This window comes from Piliocolobus tephrosceles, chromosome 10, assembly GCF_002776525.5.
Source record: "Piliocolobus tephrosceles isolate RC106 chromosome 10, ASM277652v3, whole genome shotgun sequence".
NCBI classification, from domain to species: domain Eukaryota; kingdom Metazoa; phylum Chordata; class Mammalia; order Primates; family Cercopithecidae; genus Piliocolobus; species Piliocolobus tephrosceles.
In genome coordinates this window covers 41,738,309-41,750,465 of record NC_045443.1, presented here as the reverse complement: position 1 = coordinate 41,750,465, position 12,157 = coordinate 41,738,309, and the positions used below count along the sequence as shown (strand labels likewise).

The 12,157-nt window shown below is 35.0% G+C and overlaps 1 protein-coding gene across 5 annotated transcripts in view; it reads left to right on the top strand.

Moving 5' to 3' along the window:
• The window catches only part of NELL2 (neural EGFL like 2), a 402,175-nt gene that overhangs the window by 105,095 nt on the left and 284,923 nt on the right, over positions 1-12,157 (top strand). For all 5 annotated transcript variants that reach the window (XM_023182792.1, XM_023182793.1, XM_023182795.1 and 2 more), the window contains 6 exons: positions 760-933; positions 1,024-1,120; positions 3,470-3,542; positions 3,661-3,743; positions 4,628-4,756; positions 5,903-6,005. In XM_023182792.1, coding sequence (XP_023038560.1) covers positions 760-933; positions 1,024-1,120; positions 3,470-3,542; positions 3,661-3,743; positions 4,628-4,756; positions 5,903-6,005 — 659 coding nt within the window. The remainder of the gene's footprint in view (positions 1-759; positions 934-1,023; positions 1,121-3,469; positions 3,543-3,660; positions 3,744-4,627; positions 4,757-5,902; positions 6,006-12,157) is intronic.

The following is a 12,157-nucleotide window of genomic DNA, read 5'->3' as shown; positions in this document are numbered from 1 at the left end:
TTCCAGCTTCCTATATGGTTTCTGCTGGCACTGTGGTGGGGGTGGTTTCATTACTGCTGGATGATGATAAAATTCCTGACTCCTCAGTAGGCCTCCTTTGATAATATCCCAATGGGGAAAGGGAAGTGTGCTTCATTACTTCCAAGTTGAGATGGAAGTCCAGGCTCCTCATTGTATGGTCTTCACTAGTGCTAAGGGGGACCTCATTACTGCCGGGCAGGGTTAAAATTCTTGGCTCTGACACTATTCTGGTGTTAGGTGCCTCATTTCTGCTTGAACAGGGTAGAAATATAGCCTTTTTACTTAGCTTTTGTTTGGCATGGTTTGGGATGGGGCCACAGTTTTTTCTGTGATGTTTGACCAGAACAGAGAGATTATTATCTATAAGTTTCTATCTTGCTAGATTGATCCTTTCTTTGTCCTTCAGCTAGAGAAAGCAGGCTCATCTTGAGGATTTTTTAGGTCTACATTCATTGATATTTCCAGATTGTAGGCTTCTTAACTCCAAGTCTAGGATATATGACACAAAATATATATATGACCCATTGAACTCGCTACCATATTGTTCCTTGGATCCTGAATATCTTTTTTTCTCTATCTTCTAGATTCTTCTGTGTTTGTTTTGTATATGATGTCTAGTTGTACTCAGTGGGAGAACTAGGAAAAGTACATCTATTCCATCCTTCTGTAGACAGAGGTCACCTCAGTCATTTTTGAACTTTATTTTTAGTGTGTCCCATGTGGCTCTTCTCTCTGCAGGTACCTGGAACTGGAAAGTAGTGGCCATCGGAATGAAGTCAGACTGCATTACCGCTCAGGCAGTCACCGCCCTCACACAGAAGTGTTTCCTTACATTTTGGCTGATGACAAGTGGCACAAGCTCTCCTTAGCCATCAGTGCTTCCCATTTGATTTTACACATTGACTGCAATAAGTAAGTGTAGTGTCCTCATTTTAGGAAATGGAAGATTCTGAGAAATGACTGTCTACTCACCTTCCTTCTTTGATGTTTCTTGTTTTGCAGAATTTATGAAAGAGTGGTAGAAAAGCCCTCCACAGACTTGCCTCTAGGCACAACATTTTGGCTAGGACAGAGAAATAATGCACATGGATATTTTAAGGTATCTTCTGGCAAAAGTCTGAAAATGAAATGTAAATTCTTTCTAATGAGTTTCAGAATGTAGATTTTACTTTTTATGGTGTGAAACAAAACAATTTGATTTGTAAGTTAGAAAATTTGTGTCTATTTCTTTTTTTAATAGTAATATTTTATTTAGCCAGCAAACATTATTTTCTCTTCTTTTTTCAATGAGTTTAATCGTTAGATATTACAGAAATGATCACAAGGCTGCAATCAGGGCAGTTAACATGTCGTTCTTTGAATTAACCTTTCAAAGCAATACAAATCTAAAATGTTAACATACAAATAAACTCTACCACTGAAATATAACCTTTGATGATACTTCTACAAGGATGTTAATAGAGGACTGAAAGCTTTTTAGTATATATTATTCATGATCTCCTTGTACTGTGGAAAGTGAGAAAGGAATACACATATGTGCACAAATCTGTCAAAAGAGAAAGCAGTCATAATTTATATCTTTTCCTTTAGTATGTACTTAGAGACAACACTTCATAGAATTTCGTCATTGGAGAGGTTCTAAAGGACATGTCATTTAACTTTCCATATTTTAAAGATGAAGAAATAAAGTCCAGAGAATTGCTTGACTACAAGCCCATAGTGCAATCATTTTCCCCCAGTGACTATGACAGTCCCTACAACATGGAAGTGGCTCAATGAATGATTACCAAATCAAATAATGATAAGTGATAGGTTCAACTCATAGATTTCAAGGTAGAGAATATGTACCAGTGAATTTAGTTGTTTTCTAAGCAAAGTTTATAATTCTATAAAGGTGTTTTGGGAATGTATTTAAACATTGTCTGTTACCAGGAAGCCAGATACTTGAAATACATGATTCCATCTAATTGTAGCCTTGCTAGTCTTGATGCAGGGTGATTTTTTTCTCTTTTACTATACATAAACCTGCACAGAGGGGCAAAGTAACTTGCTGAAAGCCAGGCAAATAGTAAGTGACACAAATGGGAAATTGGTTCCATGCTTGCAAATCCTGAAACCATGCACTTTTCCCAGGTAAGGGATAGCAGATGTGTGCTGTGAGTCCCAAATCTTGTCTCTATTTAATCGTGACAGTCTTTCCCATGGAGCCTGAGTGTGGCCTCAAAATCTCCACATGTCAATTATGTGTACGACTCTATGGGTCATTCTCTTTATTGTAGTCTGTAAATAGCATCCATTAGAGTTGTACAGTGTACAAACTGTTACATAACTGCACACAGTAGCCTTGTTTTTATGTTGCTGCTTCTAAGTGATAGGAATTGGTACACAATTTGCTTCTTCAATCTAGGCCCAAGCACACAATGGATCCAGTAATACCCACACAGTAAATACTTAAATATTTATCGTTCACATTGATACATACTATTAATCAGATTAAACATGTACAAGACACAGAGACCAGTATTTGACTGGTGAATCTTTGTAGGTACATTTAAAATTATCTTGATATCATGTTGGTACTGTTATCCCTATCATTAGATATTTTGTTTGCATTTTTCAAATGGATAAAGTAAAATATTTATTTAATAAAATACTAAGGCCATGAAGAAATGGGGGGAGGGTGGCAGATAAAAGAGACAGCTGGATGTGTCTGACAGATCATTTCTGAGCCACCATTGGCCTTTGCTTTAAGAGCCCAGCAAGCTGGAAGCTAGTTATACCTTAATGACTAAGTATGCATGTAAATTTTGTCTATAAACATGTGGTAAAATTTTCTATGTAAAACAGGTCATTTCCAGCTGGCATTTAAAACATTTTCATTGTAAACTTTCTGTACTCATAAGAACTCATCACTGTATCTTGCTATAGCAGTTTAATGAATCTATTGTCCTTTTTGAATTGAGAAATTAGTTTTAAAAGATCCAACTGAAAAATGAGAAATGCTCAAATGAGCATGCTTTCATGACTCAGTTTTTCTATTCTTTTCTTTCCAATAATTAAAGTTAATTTAAAATTGGTATCAATTTCAGAGTTGCTGAAGCTAGAAATTATTATCCGGTTGATTTTTTTAAAGGTCATTTTCAAGCCCGTCAGTGGCTAACTAAAAATAACTTCTCAAAACAACATAACTATTGCTTCTTAATTATATCTTGACATTTAATCTTAAGGCTTTAAAAACATTATTAATAAGAGAATACATGGGTAATCATCTATTGTGCCTGATGAATTTCTTTCCCTTTGGTATGAAGTGGAAATAATGTATTAACAAAGACTCAGGGATTTTAGTGAGTGTGTTCTGTAATATTTTCCTTCATGAACTTGACCACTGAACATAATTTGAGTAAATGAAAGTAATATGTCTTTTTTTTTTTCTATTTTTCACACACAGGGTATAATGCAAGATGTGCAATTACTTGTCATGCCCCAGGGATTTATTGCTCAGTGCCCAGATCTTAATCGCAGTAAGTCTATTTGTTCTTGCACTGTGGAGTTCCCATGTATTTAGTTGTCAGCATAGACTTAACCAGATTGAACCCCTTATAAATGCATCTTGACCAAATGTAGTGTTTGTAATTCCAGCTTGTCCAACTTGCAATGACTTCCATGGACTTGTGCAGAAAATCATGGAGCTACAGGATATTTTAGCCAAAACATCAGCCAAGGTAAAAGCTACTCGAAAATACAGTGAGGAAGCTTAAAAATCCTTGATGTTCCCAATACTTCCTTTTATAACCATAGATTTTCACCTTCGAGGCTCTTCTTATATTATACCATTTGCTAGGACTGACTCTAAATCCCTGCTTAAGGGAAGGCTTATAAATATTAAAACCCTAGCCATCTGTATAACAAATGTTTCAATAAATCATGAATGAGGCAGATTACCTAATTTATACACTGCTTACTACAGGAGGATTTATTGTTTAGTTTTTATTATTATTTATTTTTATTTAGTTTTTCATTATAAGCAAGGAGGCAGGAGGACAGTGTAAAGAATATAGACACCAGAATTGTATCAAAGAAATGGTCCCATAAATGCTTTCTATCACTATGTTACAGTTCTGGGTTTATTTACTAATATCTTAAGCACATATCAGGTTTACCTACAATTTCACTAGACTTACAATTTTGTATAGTAGTTACAGATTACCTGATGGTTGTGTTGTATGGTGTATGATTTGTTTCTTATACAACACAAATTCTGAATTGTATTTTTTGCTTGAATAAGCATATTAGTGAAATTAAACATTTTTCTTTTAAATGGAAAATGCTTCTCTGCATTTGAGTGATGTTGTTTTGAATTAACCTTTGATTTGTGTCTTATAAATTATGTTGTTTGTTTCTAAGGCAGAGAGCAAATTTATCACAAAAAGGAGAAAAAAGAGTTCTTTAAAATTAAAGTCTTAAATATGTTTATGGCAAGTGGTTGACGAGGACAGCCATTATTACTGCTACATACTTTAAAAAAAATAGATGCCTGCTGGAGTGTTTCACATTTCTGTGTTGCTGGAAGGATGAACAATGTAAAACCCCTTCTTTTGTGCCACAGCTGTCTCGAGCTGAACAGCGAATGAATAGATTGGATCAGTGCTATTGTGAAAGGACTTGCACCATGAAGGGAACCACCTACCGAGAATTTGAGTCCTGGACAGACGGCTGTAAGAACTGCACATGCCTGGTATGGCTTCTATTTGAGTTGAGACTAAGGGAACTCAGATGCTCCCACTCTTTAAAAATTTATTAAAACAATATAATCATGAAAATTTCAAGACCCGTTTCCTCAAGACACAACACTAAAGTGCCAACAAACCTGGTCATATCTAAAGAACTGCGTTGCATTGTTAAAAACACTGTCTAGCTTCTAAAGATGATTACGGTTTAGGAATGCTATAAAGTTTATCAGTACACACATGAAGTTAGTAATTTAAATGAGCTAAAGTGATTCCTAAAGAAGACTATCCTCTTATCCTTAATATTTCCAGAGATTTTTCTCCCTTGTGTTTTCATGAGTGCATTTTGATGAAACTAAGTCATATGCAGCATTAAATATTGTGTCCAGATTGAGCAATATAAACAAATGATAGAGTTTAAATGATTGGGACAATCTAATAGTTTACTAATATGGTGGAATACAAATTATAGAGTTTAAATAAATGTGATTTTGCTAATTGCTGTCTAATGAAGTGGAATATTTTATTGCATTATGATTTCAGAAATATATGTTCTTTTTCAAAGAAAAGTTCAAAGTGAGTTTGGTTTTAAACTTTTAAATTACACATGAACTCATCTGTTAAAGCTGGTTTTCTGGAAAGAAGTCAGACAGCTATGTGAATTAGGCTTTTTAAAAAATTTCTCAAAATTCATCCAGTTTATTCAAAAACAGAGTATCTTGCACATAAAAAGATCAAAAGTCGTTCAGAACTGTGTGTGTGTGTGTGCGCGCACACACGTGCATGTGCGTGTGCGTGATACAATTTTTATTCAGGAATATGATATGTTCCTAAATTTTTAAAATGGGGAGCAAAAGTCAAATTGAGTAAAAGATGCAATGTGGTGTAGTGAAGTCAATAAAATGTCTGGGAAGCCTGAGCAGCCAGCTACCTGGGAGCTCTGGCCACCTTTAGGAATCAAATTCCTGATGGTGGTCTTGGCTCCAGTTTGGCTCCTCCTTGTGGTAATTGTCAGCACCAACGCCCACCTCCTGGCAATGGCCTCTTCTGTTCTCTTCACATGAAGAGTTTAAAATTTAAGGAATGGATTCAACAATTCTTGAAAACTACTAAACTCCAACATGGAAATTCTATAAATATTGTTTCCTTTTCAGAATGGAACAATCCAGTGTGAAACTCTAATCTGCCCAAATCCTGACTGCCCACTTAAGTCGGCTCTTGCGTATGTGGATGGCAAATGCTGTAAGGAATGCAAATGTGAGTATAACTTTTATGATGAATACTTTCTTTGGAAAAATAAAGCTCTGTATTAATAAGCATTCACCCATCATTGGTTTAATCTAGGCAAGCTAAATAGCTCTCAGAAGTGATGGAAAAAAGGAAGAATAATTTCTCTGTTTTGGTTGATTAGTTCTTTTCCATTTTAAAATGCTATGCCCCTATTCCAGTAGGACAATTTTTTCTTGGAGTAATCTATTCCATATAGTGATAGTAGTAGGAAAGATGTGTAAGAAACTTACCGGAAGGCATTTCACTAATTGTACTATTTATTGTAAGTGTCTCCCAAATAGATTAAGAATGGTCCACATGACCACAATAACCAAGGAAATCCATGACACAAGTGGCCTTCAGCAGCAGAAGATATGCTGTCCCATTAGCCCAAACAACAGAAGTCCACATTATTATAGGATTGTCCAGTGTAGATAAGGGCCACGTCCTTCATTCAGGGAAAAAAAGGCTCACACCACCGTGTGTGGAAGCTTTTCTGCCTTTTAGCAGTCATTATATAACAGTTCACTTCTGATGTCAGAAAATACTTTTTGAATCATCTGTAACTACCCTTAACTGGGTTCTAGATCATTCAATAAATAGTGGAAGTAATTTCTTTATGTTTCTAATACTTTAAAAGATTTCACTTAAACCTTTGTTAAAAAGAGTATTTAAAAATTTAGCTTTTTTTTTTTTCCACAAAGGAGTAGTAACATACATGAAAACTGAGTTGTTTTAAAGTTTGTGGAATATATAGAGCTCTGTAAATGCAAGTGTATTTATATGTATACTCGCAAAAAGACAAAGTGGGGATAAGTGCAGGGGGGTGGAGAGAGAGAGGGACAGTAGCAATGTGCTACTGCTGGTGAGGGTGACAAGCTATCAGAGAAAAATCAGGAAGTTGCTTCATAGTCCATTGATATAACTCCCTCAGGAATGCATTTATATTTAATTTTATTAGGCTTTACATTGAAGCCAATCCATCTCATAAAAGTGTATTAGCCTAGTCAAGTCGATTCAGTGGAACTAGGAAGGATTGAATACAATTTTTCTTACATGTCACTAGCTAATTTTCTTGGTGAGAAATAATCTGCATTTTTCTGGGACTTCTCTTAATAAAAGGAGGCTTGTGGTAATATCATATAGTTTTCTTTGTAGGTGGTTGGAGAGAGGAAGGAAGAAGGACCATATATACATATATGACTTCATATTCATAATATGATAGCAAGGAATCATAGTTTTTGCCTTAACTTCTCTCTCTTTTTTTTTTTTTTTTTTTTTTTGAGACAGCGTCTTGCTCTGTCCCCCAGGCTGGAATGCAGTGGTGCGATCTCGGCTCACTGCAAGCCCCACCTGACGGGTTCACGCCATTCCCCTGCCTCAGCCTCCCGAGTAGCTGGAACTACAGGCATTCACCACCATGCCCGGCTAATTTTTTCGTATTTTTAGTAGAGACAGGGTTTCACCGTGTTAGCCAGGATGGTCTCGATCTCCTGACCTTGTGATCCGTCTGCCTCAGTCACTAAAAGTGATGGGATTACAGGCGTGAGCCACCACACCTGGCCCTGCTTTAATTTCTTTTATCCTTCTTTCCATCCATAATTCTATGTTGTCATTCATGGATATGACAGATTTCATTAAGTGTTGTCAGTGTTATTAGATACAGGTTGATTAAAATAACGGGCCATTGTGAGAGATTCGTCAGAAGTGAATTTCAATTCTGATCTTACCATTTGTCTCTGTTACCAGGAGTAAACTGCAGACTAAATCAGATTAATGCTTGAATTCTTCCCAATAAGCATGCAGTTAGACATAATGAAATGATAAAATATTTTGAGATTCATTAACGAAGAGTGTTTTGGGCAGTCTTTGGTGTTAATGATTGAAAACCAACTGTTTGCTTCTCATATAGAAAATAGTTAAAGCTGAAAGTGAGTAATCAGTGAGCAGACCACAACGTAATGAAAAAAAAAAAAAAAAAAAAAGCCATAGGCTCTCATTAGATATGGCCAAAAAATAATAAGTATAAAGTGACTGTATCTTTTTGTTCACATTTAATGATATATGAGTACCATGCAATAGAGAGGAATAGAGAGGGTTCATGCCTATGTTTGCTTGTTATTTTAAAGATTTGAAATTTTAGTTTTAATGAATTTAACATTTTACTAGAGCTAGCAAGAAATTTTAGTAAACAGCCATAGATATTTCCTCATAGGGAAATAAGCATTTAGTTCATATGGTGAATATTCTTAGAGGTTCTTTTTGGGAATGAGTCTCCGCAAAGCACAATTTAAAAATAAGTCACTGACAATATCCAGAAAACGTGCTTCTGAAAAGTCTTGTAGAAGACAAATAACACTTAAAATAAATGTAATAGTAATCCTTTGACTGACTTGCTTAAATAGTACAGATTTTCATATGTATTTACAGTGGGAGAAACCAATAGTTACACATACCTATGATGTCTTGTGTGTGTGTGTGTGTGTGTGTGTCACCATTGCATGTGAGGAAAAACAGTCTTATTTTCCTATGTTAACTCCACAGTAGTGTCACTGTTAAAATTCATGAAAATCTAATTTTAGTGGAGTAGAAGTAAATTCCTATTTTTTTACTCTTTTAAACGAATATAAGCCCTCTTCTTAGACCCTACACTGATCCTATCTTTGAAATGCTTCTGCTCAATTGCCTTTTTAATGACAAAACACGATAAAATAGATTATTATTGAAAACTGTTTAAAGAGATTAATCACTTACTGTTTCTAAAGCCCTTGAAAGGTAAAGCATATAACCTAACTGCTGAATGTGACTCTGCCAAGATTGAAATGCACGAAACACGTGCATGTGGCCACTTTTTGGTGTTCTTCCTTTAATGCTTTCAGGCTTGCTTCATCAGAGTTGTTTGCACGTTTCTGGGCAGTCCTATTTGGCAGCTTCCTTTATACTTTCCCTCAGCAACTCCAATTCCAGCTCGTTATCTGAATATAAAAACTGATGAATAGCAACAAGGTTGTTGTTCTGGGAAAGAAGTCGGAAGAAACCAAGAGTTTTCTTTATTTGAATCTACATAAACAAAGCATTGGGAGGAGGGGCTTAATTTCCTGCCTGGACCATTAAAATAGTGTGCTGGAGTTAAACAGAGGATAAAATCCAAAGGCAGGAATGCCAAGGCCAAATCGTTAAAGCCATAGTAATTACAGCCATAATGAAGCCATATTGCTTCTATAGGTTACAAGACACATACTTTGTGCCTCATTTGATCTTTGCAGCTCTATAAACAGGTATTATCTTCCTAATAAGGAGAATTCCAAGCCATTCAGGAACATGCAGTTAGAGGTCTCAGAGAAGTTCCATCTGAAAGTGCTGTGGTTTGACAGCCTGCTTTCCTTTTTTAAAAAAAAAAAACATCTGTTACAATTAATCTAAGTGATCTACTTTTATCGACCAGTAGCTAAGCTCACCAGAGGTGTTTTGGAATCCTAGTTGAGTCTTGGGCGGCAGAGTTTGCTTTCACCACTCATCCTCTTCCCTTTCAGTCACCATCTCCTCCACATCCTTTATCCCGGTCTCAGGCTGTCAACTAGCAAACAGGGAAATTTAGTGACACATATTCAAGATAGCTGTAGAAAATGGAAAGCATAAATATTTTAGGTGACTTTATCTCTGAAATAGAATTACGTCAAGATATGATTAAAGTACATAAAATCTCAACCTAGATTTTAAAAAAAAAGAATTATCAGAAAATAATTGATTGAAATTCTAGGAAATTGAACATTACCAAAAGTCACTGAATTTATAAAACAATTTAGTTTTTCTGAATATTCATGCTATTACATGGATACGTGCCTTTATTTATTTATTTATGTTGATTGTAGATTCAGGCTTGTATACAGAGCTGTGCTTCACAGGAAAGGCGGTTGATGAAAATAGGGAATCTGAGGCAAATCTAAACTGATGCTGTAATGTCTTTCCTCCATTATTGGAAAGTTCTCAAATACAGGGAATGTGAATGTGACCATCGGAACTGGTTGGTATTTGCCTAGTAGCAACAGTTAAAGTGGTGTTTCCTCAGAGTCCAGAATTATATGAATAAATAAAAATCATAATTCTTTCGGTTGAGCAAGGTCAGAGTTTCATTATATAATATAGATTACACTTTAATAATCTATATTAAATTAAATGTATTAAATCTCTAATCTGTGCTGATTAAACATCAGATTATTTTAAACTTAATTTTAAAAGCCATCTTGGTTTAGTTAAAGTGGACTTACTGTGATATCTTTGCATATTCAGTAGTTAATTCTGTGAGTTACAAGTCAGATTTTCTGGGTTTGAATTCTGACTCCACAACTTATTAGCTGTGAGACTTTGGTCAAATTGCTTAACTTCTCATGGCCTCAGTTGCCTCATTTGTATAATGGAAATAACAATTATATCTACTTTATAGGGTGTAAGCATTGAATAGGTAATAAATGTAAAGTGCTTAGAACAACGTTAACTATTATTACTGTTTTTTATTAAAAGGGTCACCCATGTTTTTATTAAATTACGAAGTAGTGAAATGATCTCATTAGTTCATTGCCTTTAGATCTTAAAGCTACACAGGACTTCAAGGGTTCTTTGAAACAACCATTTGCTTTTGGGAGGTATGGTTTCATTATCCTCATTTTATAGAAGAATAATGCCAGGTAGATTAAGTGACGTTACTAAGATCAAATAGTATGTAATACAAGGTAATTTTTTTCTCTCAAATTGTGTCCTGATTTCCCCAAGGCCATTCTCTTCCCCAATATTGTGGGCATATCTTAATCAAGGTTGAAACCCAGAACTAATATCTCAATATTATGTACTGATTTGAGTGTCTGGCTTCGTTATTCAGAATCATCTTTGTGAGACTCATCCATATTTTTGATGCAGATCAAAAATGTAGCTGCATCTCATTCATACTTATTGCATCATTGTAATGTCCATTGCAGATCAGTTTTAGTTATTGTTGCATATATTTTATTTGTGTTTATGTACCACAATTCAGTCTATTGTTGGACAGCAGTTAGGTAGTTTGCCAATTTGTGCTATGTGAAGAGTACTCCTAGAATAATTCTTTACATGTTTCTTGATCTTAGTTATGTATGTATTTCTGATGGGTATATATTTAAAACAGTGGAATTGTTTGATCAGGGGGTAAAACTGTTTGGCTCTATGGCAAAACCAATTTTCCAAACAGTTTTCCAAAATGGTTATCCTAGTTTATTTTCTCACCAACAAGGTACGAAAATTCCAGTTGCCCCACACCCTCACCCACACTTGGCATTTTTAGTCTTTTTAATTGTAACATTCTGACAAATGATGTTGGTAAATGATATTGTGCCACAGCCTAAGTTTGTTATTTCCCAGGTGACTAACGAAGATGAGTGCCTTTTTAATCTATTTATGGGCTGCTTTCATTAATATTAAATAATAAAAAGTAAGAGTAAATATTTTGTATTTATACTTTTCCAAAGAACAATTTTCTTGCTTTTAGTAGAAGTGGTAATTTGGGAGGCTTATTTTATTTGCACATCAGTATAGATGATTCTAGTCCTGTCACCTTAAAATGCATAGCAAAGTAGGGGTAGTGGAGATTAAATGATTGCTGCTCAAGTACTTAGTGATTTTTAAAAATTGGATGATAATCTGATAAAATGGAATCAGAGATTTCTGAACATGTGTTCCTGACTTTTCAACAAAAATCAGCACAATATAATTCACCAACAATTTTTTTTTTTTTGTTCTTAACAGAGGGGGAAAACATAATTTATGTAGGCTATGGTAAAAAAGAAAATAATTTTGAAACAAAGTAACCAATAGACATAGCTGTTTTTACAATAATGCAGGGAGCCCGGGAAATATTCAGGATGTACTGGAGGTTCTCATGCATGAACACAATTATAAATTAGTTGGTATGATAGAGACACAAGGGGCCACATGAACAGAATGCCAATATAGAATGAGAGGAATTATGTAATAATGAAAAAGGTAGAAGTAGCAATCAAAAGAAAGGTGTGTTGTTTTACATATCAGATGCACTGTTTTAAGAATATTTCTTGAAAGTCTGTAGTCAATAAGGAATTTTATGACACAGCAAAAAATTGAATGAGCTGAAA